Consider the following 22,478-nt stretch of genomic DNA (forward strand, 5'->3'; position numbering starts at 1 on the left):
AAAAGAGTCCATGTATGTTAACTGTTTCCCTTCCTCATTTACAAAGAAGGTTAAATGGAAAAACAAATGTGCAATTTTTGTTCCTATTAAATACAGTTGATTCTACAAAGGACTGGAGCAGATATTGAGAGCAGCTTTCTTAGAAGCTCATATGTGCACCTGCAAATACTGAAAATACTGTATAGGCAAGCAATCAAAACTATTTATATACTATCCTACTTGAACATTAGAAAGTTAACAGTACAGAAAGACATGGACATACTGGAGAGAGTCGAGCAAAGGGCTACAAGGTTCATGAAGGGACTGGAGTATCTCCTACACAAGGAGAGGCTGTGTTCAGCCTGAAGAAAAGAAGGCTCAAGGGGGATATTACCAATGTGTATAAATACCTTATGGGAGGGATAAAGAAGAGGGAGACAGACTCTTCTCAGTGGTGTCCAGTGACAAGTCAAGAGGCAATGGGCACACATTGAAACACAGGAAAACAATTTTTTTACTGTGAGGTTGGTCAAACACTGGAGACAGTTGCACAGTGAGGTTGTGGAGTCTACAACCTTGGAGACATTAAAAACTCAACTGGAACCAGTCTGGGCAACCTGCTTTAGCTGACACTCTTTGAGCAAGATGGTTGGACCAGATGATCTCTAGAGGTTCCTGCTGAACTCATCCATTCTGCAATTCTGTGATACTAGTATTAAATAAAACAAGAAGGTAATTTTAAACACAGAGCTCCTCAGAGAAAGCACTGTTTAGAGTGACAGACAAAAGGTTGGTGGCCTCTTTTGGGCCTAATCAGCTTTTAATACAGTCTTTTAAAAACCTCACTGGCAGGGGCTGGAGACAAAGCACTACAGACGTGGAACCTTGTAAAAAGGTATCTGGATGTTTCATCCTGTCAGTTACAACTGATTAGCATCAACTACAGAAGTTCATTCTACAAATTGAGACAATATTCACCACAGTTAAATAGCAGCAGTCTAAGAAACTTGAGTGCACGTCTACCAGAGAAGCTTCAGAGAAGCTGTCCTAAGCTCTTTTGAGCCCTATTAGAATCCTACAGAGATCACCAAAGTAGAATGCCTAATGGCATGCTTTTCTTTTCAGCTATCAAGTTGGTCTTGGAATAAAAGACAACAGAAAAAATCCTGCTAGCTTTGCTTTGTTCACATGGATCCATTCAAAACCACAACAGCATTCAGATGACAACATCAAACAGCCTCATTTAATCTGCCCCGTATCTGGTTTCCCAGAAACCTACAAGGTTTAATTCTGACAGGAATCAAATTATGAGGGAGAAGCTTACAGTTATTCCCATGCAATGTTTTAATACCTCTCCCACTGACAAACTTAACAGATAATGTGATCACAGCATTTAATTTCCATACATCTACTCTAAAAAGAACAGCACTAAGGAATAACAATCCCAAAACTTGATTTGGGGTACTCTACTAATAGTCTTCTAACAGCTCAGACAGCAGATGACAGGTTAGTTTGGCATAATCTCTCTTTAGTACCCTTATGATAACTCTCATTCCATTTAATTCAATGTTTGCAATTATTCTTTCCTTTAATAATTGTTCTGGAGTACTACTGAAGCCAGAGTAAGGACAGAAAATTCCCACTCTCCTAATGTATTAGCTGGTCCAATAAAACATACTGGCATAGGTTAGTCTAACAGGCTTGTTAAAATGCCTCACCAGTGGACTCATTATTTTAAATGACAATTCTCTCACTTAGAGAACTGAAAGAGCAGTCCATCCACTCCAGTGCATTAGGCGCTTTGAACCTTACTTCCAATTTCATTGGAACAGTTTCTGTTGTTCTGATAATTATTTTCATTTAGTATTTTCTCCTGAATGTATCATCATCTGTAAAATGGTAATCTGTACCAGGCTGTTCTTAGTTAGATCCAGACAGTGAGTAACACAAGCAGAATTCCAAATCCATAAATATCTGATTTATTAGCACAGGGTCAAAGGAAACATATAAAAGGATACATAAGGATTGAACCTATAATTCTGATCTGCTTTACTGGCATGGCAGGTAGACCCATGGCTGGGTCCAAGCAAGCTAAAAAGAAACAAATACAAACACAATTTTTCAGCACAGGGACACTAACATTGGCCAAAAAACATTCTGGTTGAACCAACAACCAGAACAAACCAATTGTTACCAGAGCTAGAAAGCACTGGCAAGACTGCCCAACACTGCCTCTGAAGGGTAAAAGCCAACAATGCAAAGGAGAGACAGTGTTTGCAGTAAAAGCTGATGCACTGAACCTCCAGTGACAAGAGGAGAAGGGTGGTGATGCACAACTTCTATATGATGTCAGCACTGAGCTCTACAATGACCTGAGAATCTCAGAGCTGTGAATGACATTTTAAACCCTGAAAACAAAGTGGCTTTGCAATGACTCTGTTACTAAGCTTCATGACAGGTTTCAAGCAGTATCGCAGCCAGAGACTCCCTTGTGTATTGCCTTTCTTTGATAACAATTGACTTACTTTCAGGCAGTATGCTGAATATTTCTGTTATAAAGACTTCAGATCGTAAAGAGCTACCTGAGAAGTCTGAATGAGAATACCATAAAAAGGGTTTCTCAGACTGAAGGGCCTGAAGTTGCGAGAACTGCTGCCCACCTTATTTTCAGATTACAACCAGGACGCTTGAGATTTTCTGATGTAATGAAAAAAATGTTCATAGGAAAGTGCTTCTGAGCAAGCCAGTAAGTACTCTGAAGTAACCACGGATTTCCTGTATCATTCACACGGGTGGCTTGACAACCAAGAGGGAGAATCCTGATCTAAGACTGCCTCTAAGTTTCCATACAGCTCTGTGCTTGTGACTGTCCTTATGTAATATGGGACTCTTCTCAAAAACAGATGTGAAGAGGAAGCTATTTTCTTGTCCTAGAAAGAACAGCCTGAAGTCTCAGTTTCCCATTGTGCTTCAGAAATTAAATCCCAGGCAGTCTGAAGGCAATGCTCAACTCAGCATAATCAATATCTAGGGAATTAAATTGTCTGTGGTGATGAGGACATCAGAGTCAAATTACCATCCTGTCATTCCTACACATCCAAAGGAAGGGATTTTGAGGAGTTAGCATATCTAATGAAACCTGCTTTGTCTAAAAAAAGTTCCCAACTAGCTATACTTAAGACCAAGATTTGCTTAAATATTATTCTGGTCTATCAACTACTAGATAGATTGTAGATATTAAAAAAGCATACCACAGAAAGACACAATAACACACCAGTGTTTCTAGACAGTTCCCCCCCACTACAGCAAGAGAATTTGCACAGGGTTAAAGAGACTCCTGTCAAGTTACAAATTCACTGGTAATTATGACTAAGTCTTCTGGAATTCTGTAGCTACAAACAGCAATTAAGAAAAGACTTAAATTCTCTTTAAATTAAATAAAATTTGTAGAACTGATTTGCATTCAGAATTTCTTGCTTACAATTTTCAGATTATCAGCAACAACTGATGATACTGAGGAAATGCTATCATTAGAATGGTGTAACTCACACAGGCTATATTCACCACTTTCTAATGATCTAATCAAGAGAGGCACTTAAGTTTACAGATATAAAAATATTTTTATTTAAGAACACCCTGTTTGTATTTTAATCTATTTCCAAAGTTATTTAAATTGCCTTAGAAGTTGTATTTTAATCAAAGTAATGGACAGCTGATATTCTTTGAAACAGGCTTATCAATGCCTTAAGATGTAAAATATAAGCAGAAATAAGGAACCATGATTTCCAGACTGTCCAAGTGAAAAGTAATTTACTAATTTTACAAGCGAGTATTCTCTTTGTGCGTAACAGGAGCAGCAACGAAGCCTTTGCAATCGCATATGGAAGCACAAAGGGCCTGTTTTCCCGTGCTTTAATTTTCTGTGAAAAGAAAAAAAAAATTCTGGAAGCAGTTGCAGTGCATATATAGTTAGCAAAAAGCTGGTAAAAAGGTTGGGATATGAAGAGAATCCTGCTAATACATATACACAATTTTGGTCTGAACACACATTAATAAAAAGGATGATAAAAAGCAACTTTGAGATTCCTCAAAATGTAAAAACATTGTGACATTCACTACTAAATTAATGAAGACATATGAAAAGGCATAAAAGCTGGTTATATGTATATAAACACACAATAAACTAAGTAACAGGAGAATTAAATTTATGATACAATAAGGTCTTTATCTCGTGGAAACTAATGTTTCTCTGAGTGTAATTCAGCCTATTAATTTTTGTATTTTTTGTGAAGTAAATCTAATTTCAGTCATGAGGAGGTAAGACATCATTCTATCAATTCAGTAGTCCACTCAAAGAAAAATAATATAAGGTGCTTCAAAGGACTGTCTAAAACTGTCAGTTACACGAACTACATATCAGTACAGTAAGACTCCTTCTCACCCATAGAGTTACCTCGTTGTTAACTCCTGAAGCCCAGAGATTAATAAATAATTGTGGATGCCTTTGTTACCCATATATCTAATCCTCTTCTCAGTCTCTTTAAGCTTTTGACCTCTTTAAGCTTATATCCTGAGGAAAGATCTTCATAGGGCATATATGCAATGTAAAATTTTCACTGTTTCAGACTTAATTTATAAAATGTGTCTATAAGAAAGAGCAATACTATGATCTTTTTACATTACATGGTATGCTCAGTATGCCATTCATTATTCATAATAAAGTCCCATTGAAGGTGGCAGTGCAACCACCGCCTTCATTTAACATCAGTAAAACTAAATTACACTCCGTTATAAAACAATGGCAGCATCTAGAGCCAGTTACATCCAGGCTGGAGGCTGAGAGAAGGGAAACTAAGAGGGCAAAGAGGATTACACAACCTTCCCATAGTGGCGATACAAAGAACACACACTACGAAATGGGGGATCACAATCCCTTTACCACTCCTTCTCCTTCTGAAGTCTACTAATCTCCAAACTGAAAAAAGCATATCACCCAAAACAAAAGCACAAAGATTTTGAGTTACGTGAGTAGAAAAATTACGCTGGATCCTGTTTGAGTACAGATGTAAGACCAAGGAGGATAAGTAAAACAGAGCTAAATACAACAGAGATGAATATAGAGCTGTCTTCCAGTTTCAAGCCAAGAAAATTTATTTCCTTAAGCACTACTTTGTTTGCACATTCTTTGGAAGTAAAGAGCAGCCGTATATTTTTGCTAAGGTCCATCACTGATTTCTCTTTATAAAAGGAACAGGTACATAGATATTTTCTTTTAGCTTATGTATTAGGAAGTAAAACGTTCTGAGGAATTCACATACAGCTAGCATATGTCCATAGCAAACTGGACGCTTTTTTTTTTTGGTAAATTGATACTGTCCTTGTCCATTGTACATTTTACTAACTCAAGCTTTAACTACCCTTGAAGAAGCATTAGTAGCAGAGGAACTACTATTCTGATGACACTGCGTTCAAATGGAAATATTCCATGACAACAATGTGCTAAGTCGACTTTAGTAGTATGGACTGTGGGTGGTAGCAACTAAGGAGTCACCTGATGAATGAATGAAACCACTGAAAGGAGTCACTGGGATACAAGAAAAGAAGATGAGGAGGAACAACTGTTCCTTTGAGAAAGTCATTCCTCAGCCCTGGCAGAAAGACAGGAAATTGGGACCAGATGCAAACTGTGCAGAATAAGAAAACTACTTTGAGACCATAGAACAACACTGACTAAACTCAAAAAATCCCGCTGAATGGTCAGTGAACTACAAGGCTTTGCACAAAGAATAGTTTCTTTAAATCTATGTATTTTTTGCATTTTTCTTGTAGGTTAAGTGCAAATAATTTAGAAATACACTTACAAAACTTTGCTGTTTGTTTTCTACTTTCAAACTTTTTCTTTTTCCTAACTGGAAAAAACAGTAATGTGAGGGCTTTTTTGAACTCTAGAGTTGTGCAATAACTAGGAATAAAGAAAGGCATCTCTTCTTGATTTTAGGGCCAAGTCAACTCCTCACATCTCAGTCAGGGATGCTGGATGAACATCAGATCCCTAGGAAATGGAGAGGGATGTGCAGCCTAACAATTTTCTTTGACTTTACTTAGATTTTAGAAAGGTAAGATTTAACGGGTGGATCCACCAACAGCAACATGATATGAATACAGCAGGGAGAATTTAACAATAACTGTATTAGGTACTGAACAGTGGGAAGTTCACTGAAACACAATTCAAAGCCATCACCAGGAGAGGAAAAGACACCAGGAAAGTGATTCTGGCTTAGGTACAGTTGTTTGGTATAACAAATGCATATTCTGCTTGTAGCATCAGCAATTTTCATGTGGTAAAACTATTTTTATAAAAGACAAAAAAGCCCAAGTTTTGTTTTTACTTAGCTTATCATCTTGGAATATACTTCATAACTTCAATAAAGGAATTATGCACCTAAGTAATTAACTATTGATCCAATGACGCATTAATACAAACTACCTAGCTCAATCAGCTGACCTTGCTATATTGCACTTGGGGAAATTTCCTGATTTTTCTGCTTGTCATAGATTTTAAAAATATGTAAACTGCTCTGTTGATCTGTAAACAAATGCCGCTAACAACAGTATTTTAGCCATATTTTCACAAAAATAAAACTATTAGAAGAATTAAAACATAGACAGGAAGTTTTTAATGTAGTTCCATAGCTAGAATATAGAAACTACAAAACTTCAATTTTAGGAAAAGCTGAAGTATAAAACAGCTATGCATTTAATAATCTTACTATACAAAAGGGAAATGAAAGTGTGTGTTTTGTAACATGAAAGCTGTATGATTTTGAAACTAACCTTGTCCATCAGTTTACTTGCATGAAGACTCAGGCTATTAAAGAATATCTTCTTGCTCAACAAGTGCATTTCTTCAATTGTTGTCAACAGTGTGGCTGCACTGTTTCCTACAATACCACTGAAAACAAAATTAAGATTAATTAAATAATCTGAAGGTGGGGAACATGACAGGGTCAGATATTTCACACAGCATTTCAAATACAATTTTTTCAACGTTGAAAATTTACAACAAATAATTGCAGGGAACAATTATTAAACAAAAATAATTGCAATTCTCCATATAAGCTGAGAGATTCACTTAGAAGATGACTGTGAGAACAAGCATTATCAACTATGTCATTAAGCAGATATTAACTACAGGCTATCTAAAGCTTTGCACAAACTTGTTATTAGAATTTTAAAATTTACTGTATTTTTGTTTTGTTATTCTGTAAATCCACTTCTGTTATAGAAAACAGAATGCATAAACAAAAAGGGTTGATAACTTTATTCTGTCAAACTGTCCTTTAGGTATAGTATCATCTCTCTTCTTTCTTCATTGCGATGTTAGGCATCTCCAAAAATACAAGAATTCATGCCTTGCTATTCCAAGTGTCAAGTTATTATACTTAGCATGAATACCGCATAAACTTTAAATGACACTACATGACTATGCACTTCTCATGGATATACCTTCTGTCTAAAGTAAAGGCACTTCTAAGCTACAAAAATTGCAGTAAAAATTAATTGCCTCTGAATAGGACTAATTTAAACTTGTAGCTTGATTTTCAGATTATAATCTTGTGGCATTTAATAGATAATTTCTCAAATTGGATTTTCCCTTCATTAGTCAGGTGCACTTCCTCAATACAGAGGAAATTATTCAGCTGACAGAAGGTACTGCAATGGTCTTTAAACAATGTATCGTTAGCAAGACAGAAAGCAACAGGTAAAACTGCCTAACACCTTCCATTTTAACATCACATTTTCAATTGCAAAAAGCTTTATAACCACTGGGAAACACAAACTCTGGAGGCAGAAAAATGATGCTAAAAATCTTTCATGTGTTTTTGACAGTGACATTAGGAATAAAACATGTTTTGTTCCATATTATAAAAGAAAAAAAAAAAGGTCTTATATGTGTTCTACCACAGACCTGTAGTGCCATCACAACTGAGGATTTTAAATACAGCGGGAGATGCCCAAGAACCACTTATCCCAGTCTGCCCAACATCTAAATGTCTTTTCAGACAGAAAAGAAGCTCAAATGTTAGTATTAGTGATTCTAATTCTCAGCAGTTCAGACCAAGACTGTGGAGGAAAATTCTCCTGCTATTGCTGTTTCTGACCAATAGGAACTACTGCAAATGCCACAATGTATAAAACCAGAGACTCTGGCTTTTCTCTGGTTTCTGTGTTCCTGGTGGCATTTGGCAGGTTGGAAGATGGTTGGTACACCTTTAACAGCGAGATACGGAGTGACGCAAGTACCTACCCAATAGAACAATGTGAATACATAATTAGAGGAAATGGTATCAAAACACAGTTGTTTAAGGAAGAAAAACTGAAGTTCTAGAGATAATTTAATTCTACCATTTTCTCAAAGGGGACTTGACTTTGTCATCTTAAATGATTTGTGTATTTTTTTTGTATACTACTTGTATCTACACAGAACAATAAAGAAGCAGTTTCTGTGGCAAATTGATGCTATATTCCAAAGCAGATTCCATATGACTTGAGGAATGACAACAGATAAATGGCATCTCCTTGGTATCAAGCACATTTTTCCTTGATTCCATAGTACAGAGCAAAAACTAAGCCACAAAAATACTCTTTTTACTATATTAATCTTTATATACACAATTAAAAAAAGAGACATCTTTAATATACTTTTTGCATACCTGATTGTATGGTGGTAGAACTTGAGAAGATTAGAAATCTTGTACAGTAAAACTGCTCCTGGCTCAGCAACAATCACCTGCTCAATTCTAACCTGCAGAATAAAGAAATACAAGTATCCGTCAGGTCATACATTCCAAAAGATAACCTCTATGATTTTATATCAATGTATGTCTGATTTTTGAAAAATAAATTTAACCAGAAATAAATTTAACAAGAGAATGCCCAGTTAACGATAACGTTCTGCTTGAACCAAGTAGGTGTATGTATTCTTTAAAAAACAAAACAAAACAAACTCTGTTTCCCTATAGACTTTTGTTGCAACGTGTTATTGAAAATTTCAAAATAATGAGATCATTTGATGGATTAACACCAGTACATACTGGAATTCTCCCCAGCACTGAATAGCAAGAACAGCTGCAAAATCCCTGAACTACAACAGTTGATCATTAGCATCATGCAGCAATTCAGAACATCCAAAGTATTAGGTATTTTACCCAAAAGACAAAATTTCACCTGGATTAATTTCTCCTTCACTTAAAGGAGAGATTATATACCAGCTGTCGGTATGTAATTAGATACATTTATAACTAACGACCAGCTATTTTGACTGTTTATTTCAACCAGGAGAGAACTGGCTACACCAACCAAACAGTGCTGACTTTCTTTACGCTTGGACAGTTGATGTGGTCTCCATGGTACACACAGTCTCAATCCACTCATAAAAGGGTGCCCCAGGGTCAATCTTTGGGCCCTCATGAAGCAGTGACAGACAGTGACTTATCACTGCACTGTTCCCCCACGTGCCTGTGTGTGACAGGGCTACACACAGATCACCAGCCACCACCCGCTCTCCCAAGTTATTTGTCTGCTGTTCAATGGAGCACAATGTGCAGCAGTGCCTTCTTGTCAGAGCCACCTGCAGGGAGAATTAACTAAGATTACACTTCCTCAATCCTCTCCCTTTGCATCTAAGTCAGAGACCAAAACCAAAGAATAATTGTTGACTCTTATTCACAAAGCTCAATGCACGATGTTAATTTCAACACTCAGGTGAAGTTCGCTCTTCGATGCATATGTATATACAGCGGTATAGATACAAATACCTGTCTCCAATGTTGCATAAAAGGTCATTTGGGCATGGACAGTAAGTATAGTCTAGGTGTACAGCAAAAAAGAATAAGAAAGGCAGGGGAAAAAGAGGAAAATAAAAATATTGACAAAAAATATAACACAGCAATAACTAAAAATAAAGAAAAGAATTAAGAAATATAAAAAGACAGAACAGGCAGAAGGAGAGGAAAAAAATAAAAAACCAAAAGGTTTTAGGGTTAGGAAACAAAAATGAGAATTAAAAAACCAAAGCAGGAAAAGAAGCATTCTTGCTTCCCATACAGAAGTCTTCACTGCACAGGAGAACCAAAATTTGCAAGTGACTAAACCTAACCTGTTCAGGGAAGTCCTGGACTTGCAGCTCTTACCGCTTCCTAATCCTATGTGTCCTGTAGTCAGCTGACCATAAAAGACTATCTGAAGTCTACATAAGGCATCAAAAACATCTTATTAGTTTTGACCTCATCTTAAGTGCTATGGAAAAGATGAGGACCTTAATTTAAATGGTTTTTTAGGGTCCTCCTACTTGCATCTGAAATGACAGGCCTGTGGTAAGATCTACCACTACTGAGTACTCAAGATTCACTTGGATGCCTAAAACTCAAGCCAGCTATCAGTAAGAAATGTGGACAATTTATACAGCATATAAGCATAATCCTTCTTCAAAAGTAAGGAAACTGTATCATATTGTACATTCACATGGAAAGGCATAAACCAGTAAGAAAAATCTACATAATTCTGTAAGTATTTAAAAGTGCTTGTGGAAATTCTATGACCAGGCTTTTATTAGGCTATTTTATACTTCAGCATCAACTCAAATCAAAGTGACAGGTTTGCAAACATCAGCAGACATCCACTAGAAAAGCAGTATACTGTGGTGCCATACGACTACAACAAAGAGTGTTTTCCCTGAACTTAATGCAGTTCTTTTTCTTATTGTGGACAATCTTCAGAAAGAACAACGTATTGTAGAAAAGACTCCTCCAAACTGAGTCTATTTTTGTTGTTCCTTTCAACACAAAGGCTTGCAATTATCTAAGTGCATTGTACGAAGGCTCTTCTGCTTGGGGGTTTTGGGGTTTTTTTCTGCTTTTTTTTTGCTATGGAACATTTCCCCAGGGGAAACAATAAGAACTGCATATTTTACATTGGGAAGTCTAGACTGGCAGTGAATTAACATAAGTTGCATTCTGTTAAAATACAGAATACAATAGGAAGTCTTTAATTGTTCTTTTAGTTTTTTTCATTTTTATTAGCACTGTAACTAACTACCAACAATATTTCAGGCAATATTTCTACAGATAACACAAGCACTAAGTGTAAAGAGTTTGGCAATCAAAATGGAAGGTATTCTCTATGAAACTGTACAAATCATAAGTACTCAAATCAAGACCAAAACTCCCTCTGACTTACACAAAGGTTTGATTCTGTCCCTAATTACTTTGTTGGAATGCACTGAAATACTGAACTCAAACATTAGCATTCAGTATTAAAAGAACTAAAGCACGCAAGAAGAACACAGAAAGCTTGGAAAATATCTTCCAATAAAGCTGTGATAATTGTTTGTTTGTCTAATATGGCAGGTGTTTTTCAACAGGGCAAAAACTAAAGGCTGTGAAGGATGACCATAATTAGATGGTAACGAGCACAAAGTGAAACACAGGAAGTTCTGTCTCAACAGCAGGAAACACCTTTTTACTGTGAGGGTGACCAAGCACTGCCACAAGTTGCCTAGAGAGGCTGTGGAGTCTCCATTCTTGTAGATATTCAAAAGCCATCTGGATACAGTCCTGGGCAACCAGCTCTAGGTGGCCCTGCTGGAGTAGCAGGTTTGGACCAGATGACCTCCAGAGGTCCCTGCCAACTTTAACCCTTCTGTGATTCTGTGATATTCTAAATGGCATTTTCTTGATTTTTACCTCTCTTCTGACCTTCTCTCTTTCTTAACAGTAACCTATCTGATAACTATTTGAGACTAGGTATTTGGCAGCTGGATACAGTTGTTATAGCTACAGCATCCTAAGAGAAATTTATTATAATAGTATTTAGTACACTAGATTTTACTTTAAAAACACTTGGATTTATACACTGTATGGAACTAGCACAGTCAGGCAATTATTGGTATCAGCTGCATCACCTTGATTATTTTATTTTGTGCCTATGTGAAGAACATCCAATAATTAAGGCAGTCATTCATTTGATGGATCACTATTAATGATTTCTATCAAATGGGTCCCCTAAACTGACTAAGGCTCTATCTGGAAAAAAGACAACTGTGGAGGGATGTGACAGAAATACAGAAAATCAGGGTAGCATAAAGATGAACTGTAGGAAATGATTCTTCATGGTCCCTTTCAATACAAGAGCTGGAGTTACTAAACAAAACAAAAACAAAAGGAGCTGGCTTTTCACACAGCATACAGTTAAACTGTGCACTTCCCTCCTGCAAGGATATGTTGTGAATACCAACATTTTATACCAACTTGACGTATTCAAGGAAGAAAAATCTACCGAGGTCTATTAATACAAAGACAGTAGCCATGGCTTACTAAGTCCTTAGTACATCTAGAAACAAGCGAGGAAATGATTCTGCGGAAGTATCATGACACAACTGCACAATCTGTACGCTCTTCCCTAAGCATATACTAATGGTGACTATGAAAAACAGGGTAGTAAGTTAAATTGATTTTTCATTTGACCCACTACAGCCATTCCTATATTCTTACCCCAAAGCTAAATTTTTGTACATAAGCACTCCTGAACTTCAGGAAAAGTAAAATAAAATCAAGATATAGATTTATCCTATCCTAGATATCCTAGTATCTCTCACTATAAGACTATTTAAACCAGGTATCTATGAACTATGGAATTTTTAATTTTGGAGGGGTTTATGATTCTCAAAGTTGAGAATCTAACTCTTAACCAAGGGCGATGAAAATACATTGTATAGATGGGGACAGAGGTTCTGGAAAAACATGTCAGAACAATTTTTATATTTAGAATGGTAAGGAAAACAAAATACTTCACCTTCAGAGGCCTGCAGACACCTTCTGTGATGTGCCCAACTACTTCTTGAATATTTTCTTCCACACCTACAGTTAATGCAAACACATGCTAAGATTATGCAAATATAATTCTCTTTTCTTCAAGACTATAAAATAAACAAACAAATGTAGGAGCTACTCCTCCATAAAAAGCATTATGAACTGCATGTTCTCTTCTCCACAAGACTAGTTTACACCTCCACTGAACTTCAAATCCAGCCATTAAGAAATAGCTGCATGACAAAAGAGAGTCCTGGAGAGTCATTACCTTATGCTATGCAATTGCTTCCTAGCACAACATAGTGCCTGGGGATTTGAGGAAGAAGCAGCAAGGGGAAGAATAAATGGTCTAGCAAGAAACTGTCACAGTAAGGCTCAATATCAGCACTTCATGAAACTAAACGGAAAAAAAAAAGGCCAGTGAGATGATGAAGGAGGAACAGTACATACCATTTTGAAAGGCCTGAACCGTAAATACACGTGTCTGTCAGCATTCGGTACTGACGTGCTCATGGCATTGTTACAAATTAAATCACATATGTACCTCCACACTGCCGTGTGCTGCAGCATTAGCAAATGCTTCCTCCCCAGCAGCAATTGAAACTCATCTTTCACAGAACTATATACAAAAGAGAATATTGCCCTATCTTATCATGGAACACAAATTAATTGTTGCATGGCAACCGGTACTGCCATAAATCAATCAAACTGAAAGCAACAGATCTTCAAGCTCTCACTTCAGTAACAACTCAGAATAGATTTATGGAGACAGCAATACTTTAATTCTAATTTAAAACTTGTCAACAGGAGTTCAGCTTCAGATGGGACCCATGCAATGAACAGTAAACAAACTGACTGTGACATGTGATAGAAATCAGGTGACCTGAAGCTGTATGTTGCAGATCTTATTTCAGACTAAGAGAGATTACTTCTGAGAGTAAAAATTATAAAAGATCAGAGATCTGTGCCAATGCCTCTTTACACCAAGATACGTGAAAAGCCACATAAGCAGGAACAACTAAATTCAGTGTGGTGGCTGTAAAAATTTCAGCATACTAAACTGGTAAGGTAATAAAAATATGTTTATATTTTGAGTATTGATATCAAGGAAGAAAACATGATTACAAACCACAAGATGTGTGGTCTGTTATGTAATGGCTAGCTCCCTGATACACCCTAACAATTTACACATTTTTTAGTAGGAACAGTCACACTTTTACTGTTCATCAATATAACAAGCTCCTAGCACATATTTGCAATAGTATATCTAGACCAGATTGACTTAACAATAAGTTCTTGGGTATGAAAGTTTTAGCTGCAAAAATATACAAGTTCAAATACCAAAGGACATGGAATTACAATCTTGACATATTGCATGCTTATGCATTCACATATATTTTCATGTCCAATTAGAGTATTTTAGATTCAGCAAACAATAAAAAGAAATCTTCCAGCGCAATTGGTTATATAACTGTTGCAAGTATTGGTACGTCACACTGACATAAAAGAATTACGGAACAAACAATTCTTAGAGACCCAAAATCACTTTTAGAAAACAGTTCATTACTGAAGATACACTTCTGGATGCCTGCTACACCACATATCATTTTTCTCTGTGTATCCTTCTATAAGGGAGAGATCTTTCTTGGACTTCATTTGGCTTCTGCTCTCCAGCTGGGTTCCTGTAACTCCACAAAAAACGGGTTTCTACCACTTCTTTTAAACAGAATGCCTGCAATTCTCCCTTCCTTTCAAGTGCAAGATCTCTGTAAGACTGGAAGGCTCCTGTTAGCAGAATACCTAAGCTCCAAAGAAGAGAACCAGGTGCTTTATGCTTGGCCAGTACAATGCAAAATCGTTAAACTTTTCTGAATGTGTTTTCAGCGCTTAAAATTTTAATAACATTTTTGGTCAGATTAATTTTAAACAGTTAACATTTGCAAACTTAAAATTTTAAAACTTTTTAAAAGCTATTCTTGAATATTTGATTATATGCTACATAGTTTCTTCTCTTTAAAGGTTTTTTGGTTTTTTTTAAGAAGAGAAGGGAAGTTTTTGTGTAGCTGCAATTCACCACATTCACCATAGTCCTGAAATTACACAGAGCTTACAGAATTGTAAACAGAAATCTGAACTCAGAACAGAGGCACCTGAATTAGAATAAAACCAGTTCCATCTGCAAAAAGCTACTCAAGTTGCAATTAAAATTAAAACATGTGACTGACCTATTATAGGGAAAGATCCATCTCACCTAACGTTAGACCCCCAGTTAGGTGTCTTATCTATACTAGTTGATTGGGCTCCCTCTATAGGGAACGGAAAAAAACCCAAATAGTTGTGAATAAAGTCTACAGAAATGCCTACGTTAGATCTAACTTTTGTTGGAAAGATTTGCCCTCTGGAGATGCAAATCTCTGTCATTATGTATAACTGCAAATAAAAAAGATGTCCACTTTTTAAATGGCTAAGTGAAATTAACTCAATCTCTGCTGTAGCCTGCACAACCAGACACCTGAAGACGGTATGATAGTACAGGGAATTCAACTTGAATCTCTCAGTGCAACAGACTGTATTCACTGATCAGCCACTACCAACTCAGGATCTGTATTTATATAAAGCATATAATCTCAAGGTACTTCATAAGGCTGCACTTCCCATAAATGGTTCTTGTTAAACCAAGTGGTATCCCATTAAGCACTGTTTAGTCTTGCAGACCTTATTGTGTAACCATCATCGTCATAAAAACAATTTCCCAAAGATGCAGAGGAATAGTTTACAGACAGCATCTCCAAGGCTTTGTTGCTCCCAATATGAAGCTAAGAATCCCTCTTTACGTTTCTTGAAAACGGCACAACAGTGTTGACAAACCCATTCCTGGAGAGCTTAGGAAAACATATTTTTGCTTCAGACAGAAATATTGAATCTCTTGTTTATACAAGTCTCTTGGGGAAAAAAGTTTCGGTCTGGTGATTTTTTTGGAATTTTTTTCCTCCCGAACATTTATATTCTCTGTATTCTCAAATAGTTTACTCTGATCTGTAGCTGAAATGCTCTAAATATATCTAATTAAGTGGTCAGGCATGTCAGCCTGACTTCCTGCCAGAAGGCCAAGGGATTTAATAGTTAAATAAAGCACCATGCAAAGAGGTGGGAGAATTTCAGAACAGAATGCAGGCCTGGGCAGCAGCAGTAGCACAATCAACAGCAGACCCAGATACAGTAACATCCTCCATGTGGCCAGCTTTTCCCAAAGGACTCTCCAATTACAGCACAAGCATCATATAGTCATCTACAAAGAATTGCCATGTCTTTTTCTCTACCATACAACCATCATGAGGCCTGCTTTCCTGTCCCCCTGAGATACTGTCAGTAAATAATATTAAATTCACTTCTACAGTATGCTGTAACTGTAGTTAAAAAACAACAACATTCCTTTGGTTTGATTTACAACAGTTCCTAAAGAGCCTCCTTGCTCATATACTGTTAATTAGAAAAGCCAAATAATACTTCCAGCAGTAAGGAAAATGAGAATGCATATTACCTTTAAATCCCTGAGCGGAACTCAATTAAGACATACAGTCTGAAGAGCTCACCAGATACAGATCAAATGTCAGTTCGTACATCGAGTTTCTTACAACTGAGTACACGTGCTTAATTTATTAAACAAGTCTTTGGCTGAAGCTATGGAGGCAAATCATACTACAGCTTCTACAGGACAAAGGTCTTAAAAGTATAGGTCCAATGTACTTAAAAGAGAGCAAAGGAGCTGAAGAATAAGCATGAGAATCTGTAGTTCCGTTAACAAAGGAGAGCTTTGATATTAAAAAGCTTCACGTGTCTATGAAAGGCCTACTTTAACGTCTGTAAACCTATAATGATATGTTACATGACAGAAGAAAATCCATTTTACTTGTAGCATAGAAGAAAGAAATTACAGGAAGAAGGAATTATATTTAAAAAATTTACTAAACAAATCAGCAAGGCATAACAGGAATCCTCAACATATCAATAAGCAATGCTATGACAATGTTTTCAGAGAGGTATGTATTCATATACATTAGAGACAATTTTTGACTCTCAACTACAGCCTAAATGTCCCTTTGTAAATTTAGTGTAAATCTATTATAAGCACAGTAAAATGAAGAGTGCATTTTGAAATACTCTTCATTAAGGGGTTTCTTCTGGCAAAATGCAACCACCAGCTATTCTGAAATTATTTCCAGGAAAATCTAAGCTCAGACTCTCATAACTGAAGCCAAGCCTAAGAAATTAATCACACTTTCTGACTTATCACAGACTTAGTTTCTACCACCTCCCAATTTATGTTTTAAAATCTAGTACTACCTTGAATAGTTACAAGCTTTAACATAGCTTCTAGGTGTTCTTTTTCAGAAGCTGTAGCTTGATGCAACCAGGCCAGCATGTCTCCTACGTACCTAAAAAAAGACAGAAATTTCTGTGTAAATCAGCAGTTTACGGTGTCAGGGATTCAAAGTGCCAACAGGCAAAAGAAGGATTATTTCATATACAATCTCGCTAGTACTGTACCTCAGAGGATCGTGGGAGTGCATTTCAATAGGGCGGGGAGTACCTCCCAGACCTCCTCTAGTAAGAGCATCTATAAAGCCACGGACTACAGCACTCCTCCTAGCTGTTCCAAACTCATCCAAAGTGTACCTGTTATTGAAACATGAAAATGGGTAAAACAAAACAATTTGCTTAATCACAGTTTATTACCTCAACTTTACAGTTAATACAATTAACCATTTTTATAGTTCTAGAAATCTTGCATCAATGCTTCTACTATGAAGCATTCAAAACCTTCTGATTTTCTTGACTCCTCTAAACAGATTCTAAAGATAACTTTTCCTTGACCCTCCCATTCCCTTACCTCACACAAATAAATAAATAAATGAAAAATCAGCTTTTCCATTTTTGTACATATAAGCATGTATTGACAGGTCTAGGACTCCTGTTCACATGTGGTCCAGCTGACTGACAGAAGCACCAACTTATTGCACTGCAACACAAGGCTTTTCTCCTTCCTCTTCTTCTAGGCCACCACAGGATCAGTAGCAAAAAAGTTATTTTCATCTGATAGTTGTTCACTGGTTTTAATCAAATGAGTTAGATATTTAATGGATGGACAATTACAGCCCAGAGTGCATAATCTCAAATGGCTTGCTGGTAGTAGAGGAGGTACCAAGAACATACACATGGCTCATTTTTGGAGCAGGCTACCTTCCTGCTCAGGCTGAAGCACAACTGCAAGTGAAGAATGGAAAATGAACACTGCTAACATCCCTGTTACATCTGCTTAGAAACAGGATTTTTGCAAGCCACAGAACACTTCTATTTTTTTGAAAAACTGAATTTAAGCATTTTGAACAAAACACATAAATTACAAAGGCGAAAAAGAAAAAAACCACGACAGTTTATTTTTCCAATATAATTGAAGAAATGCCAAAGAGTAAGCATGGTGTCACTTACCAATGACACCCAGCAGCTCAACACATATAAAAATAATAATAAAAAGCATGTTACTCACTGACTGAAGTTAAATGAGTACTGCATTCACAATTAAACAGATGTGGAGAACAAAATACAAAATACTGATTCAAATATGTTCCAAGTTAAGTTCAATTAGATTTCTACTCTGCTATAAAAAGTCCAAGAGATCCTTCAGTTTTGTTCTTTTCTATCTACACTATTATTTGAGAGGGGGGGAAAAAGCACACTGAAGAATCCTGAAATTTCTGTTTAAATCTTTTTCTTCATACACTGTACTTGTTAACTCAGTAAATATCAGTAATCTAAAAAAAAAAGGCTAATCAAAAAAGTCTTTAATAAATTACTATTTATAAAAATTATGCAATTAAAAGTGGGAGAGATCTACAATCTGCTGACTACCTACAATCCAGGAGTAGCAGCATTGCAGTGAAAAATCTCAAGAGTTTGTAGAAACCAGCTAAACCTTTTTCCCCCCCTCCAATAAACAGCTATATAATAGATCATTAAAAATACAGCAGCAAAACAGGTCTTGTGATCTTGTTATTAGTTTAGAAAACAGCATTTAATAATGATAATTTTGTTTTAAAAAGAAAACTACTAATTTTCCTTTTGCTCTCAGTAGAACAGGGCATAACTATGACAAAATTCTGCATCTTAAAAAAATCAGTAATAACTATTATTTACACTAGAAACACAGTATTTACTACTATGTTATTACACAGACTCATGTTAGGGGACGAAAACAACATTTGGATTCTTTTCAACCCAGCTTCAATTTTTTAAAAATCCAGTAAAGTAATGATCACTGGGGGAGAAAGGAAGGAGGTGGAGAAAAAGCTTTGAAAATCAGAGTGGAGGATGGAAAAGGAACACTGCTTTGAGCGACGACTCCATATATTTCCTATGAAACAGTTTTCAATTTTTCTGTTGGAACCAGGAAGTGAAAACCAAACTTAAATGTTTATTTCAGATCCCTACTACCTGGAGTTCCCAAAAGTCCATCCATGGTGCAATCTGTCTGCCACCTTAAATTAACAAGATATAAGTCAATATAAGAAAACAAGAATTTGTAGTTTTGTTTCTAAACTCCTGCCCTTCTTCATCTTACTCCCTTTCACCCAATCAAATCACAATCTTTATCAGATGCAAGGGCAGTGATATGGAGGAAGAGTGTTTAGTTCACACAGCAGTGCTTATATGCATAAAAGCAACAACAATTTAAAATTACTTTCTTCCATGACATAATTTTTACATTTTGAACTCAGCAATTAATTATGTACGAAAGGTATGCAAAAATTTTTGGAAGGGAATAAACTAAATCCTGAGGTTTAAAATGTAAAGCATCAGTACTGCAATTTTGACAATACTGCTGTAGCAAGTAGTTAAGCATGATAATCTATGATGAGAGACAAATGGCTGTATCTTCTACAGTAGTTTACTTTTGCCTTTTTTGGCAGAAGAAAAGTCCTACCTACCAAGCTCTACCTTTGGTAATGCTAGTAGTGCTGTTTGTGAGAGAGATGTCAAAAGAAAAATAAAATCTCTTTTGCAGATTCATTTTAAACTGGCCAGCTGTGGGTTTATACAGAAGATGGAGGTTTTTTCCATAAATGTTAAGAAAGCAAAACAATGGTTTTATGATGTTTGAAAGCAACATAATTTAACAAAATATTACAGAAAATATAAACTCCATCTGTAAAGAATCCTATAAAATGTTGTGAACACAGTTGTGACTGATCCTTTGCAGCTGTGAAAGAGGGCCTGGAGGAGAGAATGCAAGAAAGGACTGCAGTCCCCAGCTATGGCCCAATGTACTGCAGTGCACCACATGCAATAGCTGGGGAGGTCGAGTGACACCATCTCTCCCTCAAATTGGCTAGCAGAACTGACTGAGCATGTTGATATGTGCACTCTCTCTCATACTGAAAGAATTTTTAAGGTCCACTTGCACTACGCATTTTCCCCATGAGTTGCTCCATGGAGATTTACAGTGCCACATACCCCAACTCTGCACATTTGACACTCTTAAAGACAACGCTACCCTTTGAAAGACTGCCTAGTACTCTGCTGTCCTGGATGCCTGTGGCTAAAAGTAATTTGCAATAGTTGCAAAATGTCATTAATGCATTTTTCAAAAAAGCCTAAAAAGCAGAGAAGTCTAAGTACCACTTCCTCAGGTATGGCCACCCCAATAAAAACAGTTCTTACAGTGCCACCTCGTGGTTAAGTTGTCTCTACTACCTCCCATTTCATTTACGTTAAGCAGTCCCTTCAGCAAATTCTGAACAAGAACTAAAGAGTAGTATGTTTTATATATATTTAAGTCCCTCTATGCTTTAGAGACCCATATGTAGTAGATAGTTTTTAACAGATTATTGTACAACTCATAATGAAAGACATTCTTACTATCAGGAGCACTTAAGTAAAAGCTAATTAGCCTTTATCAATTTTTTACTTTGGGAATTTAAATTAGACAATTACATGCTTTGGACAGCTTTCCCCCCGCCTCGCCCCCCCCCCCCGAAAAACCCTACAAGAGCAGCAGAAATTCACAATTCATTTAGATTAAAATAAAAAGTCTGACATTTTACTTTAATTAGAAACCAGTAAGTTGGAAGTCCAATGACATTTACTGTACCATAATTATGTCAAAAAGACTTCTGAAATTTAAAGAAGCTGAAGTATGTTTGTTGGTTTTTTTTTTATTTTAATCTGCAAGGCTAATTGCTACCATCCTTGGCATTGTAATTCACGCCCGTCTTTAAATCTCATAGGCTGGAAATACTCATTTCTGTCCAAGATAATCACGAATGTTTACTTACTTATACAGGACAGGTCTATCTTGTAAGGCTTCCATGGCTTGAGCGAGAACTGGAGAAATGTCACATGATTCTTGTGTCAAAGTCCTGCATTCATCTATAAAGTAGCAACACAGATAAAAGTGCATTCTTTACACTGTGATACCTTTTATAACAAGCTGTCAAACAAGAAAATGAGTCAAAAACTCAAAAGGTTTTTGATTTTGAATTTAAGCCTTCAGAATATGCTACCTGGCCTATGTTGTGGTTTAACCCCAGCCGGCAACTAAGCACCACACCAGGACAGCCTAATTCGTGTTAATGTAATTAACTTCCCTCATAAGAAGTACTTCGCTGTAAAATGGATGTCCATCACAATTCTCAACAATAATAAAGATTAAAGGAAGCTTAGTATCTGGTTGCACCCACGTACAAATGTTAAATCATTCAGTCATCAGAATTCTGTCAGGCTCCTTTATAACTGTTTACCACATTCCAGGTAAACTACCAAGAAAAAAACAAGCAAGTATTTAAGCAAGCTGTGGGCTTCTTTTGGGTTTTTGGGTTGGTTTATTTATTTATTTTAATCACATTAACTATATAATCTTGAATATTCCATGCAAGAATGTGGAAATCATATAAACTAAATTAAACACTGGCATAAAAATGATGAATTTTCATTAGGGTGAAACCACAACCATTATTTGAGGCTTCAACATCCACTGAAGAACAGCTAACTAATATAATATCACATTGCAGCAGCTTTTTTTCACAAATCTTCCTGTCAATGTCTTGGGAGAAGAGAGAAGTACTACAAAAGCATCTACATTTTACACTATCAAGATGTTACATTGAACACTGACATTTGGATCCAGAGTACATATGCAAAAAAAAATCACCTACTATCATTCTAAAGAGCATTATGATAAAATAAGACTCCCCCCCCCCCCCCGTTTTTTTAAAGGTAATAAGCCACACCTCACACTAAACTAGATCTTACTACCAAATTATCAAAACCAAGAACTTTCCTGTGACCTGCAAGAAAATGAAATGCAATACACTTAACAATTTGTTCAGACTATTAAACTGTAGTTGTTGTTCTCTGTGAAAAACCATCTGAAAATACAAATAAATAATACAGTTTTACAAACAGAGATGAGATAGGCCCAAAAAAGGAGAGAATCTCCAATTAACTATTTGGTTCACAAAAGCTAGCTTTTAGACAAACCCTTCACTAAGAAGGAAAGCCTTGCCAATGAATCTTGGAAAGGGTTTTTGCTGAGTTCAATTCACATCAAGGAATTAAAGGAATCATCATAAT

General features: G+C 36.3%; 1 protein-coding gene across 1 annotated transcript in view; it reads right to left on the reverse strand.

Annotated features, from left to right (window-relative positions):
- Nucleotides 1-22,478, reverse strand: part of COG6 (component of oligomeric golgi complex 6) — a 59,129-nt gene that overhangs the window by 16,437 nt on the left and 20,214 nt on the right. The window contains exons 8-13 of the mRNA XM_072850308.1: nucleotides 21,182-21,275; nucleotides 17,397-17,525; nucleotides 17,193-17,284; nucleotides 12,832-12,896; nucleotides 8,694-8,785; nucleotides 6,814-6,931 (exon numbers count right to left, since the gene is read on the reverse strand). Of these exons, the coding sequence (XP_072706409.1) occupies nucleotides 6,814-6,931; nucleotides 8,694-8,785; nucleotides 12,832-12,896; nucleotides 17,193-17,284; nucleotides 17,397-17,525; nucleotides 21,182-21,275 (590 nt within the window). The remainder of the gene's footprint in view (nucleotides 1-6,813; nucleotides 6,932-8,693; nucleotides 8,786-12,831; nucleotides 12,897-17,192; nucleotides 17,285-17,396; nucleotides 17,526-21,181; nucleotides 21,276-22,478) is intronic.

The sequence above is a fragment of the Ciconia boyciana genome, chromosome 1 (genome assembly GCF_034638445.1).
Source record: "Ciconia boyciana chromosome 1, ASM3463844v1, whole genome shotgun sequence".
NCBI classification, from domain to species: domain Eukaryota; kingdom Metazoa; phylum Chordata; class Aves; order Ciconiiformes; family Ciconiidae; genus Ciconia; species Ciconia boyciana.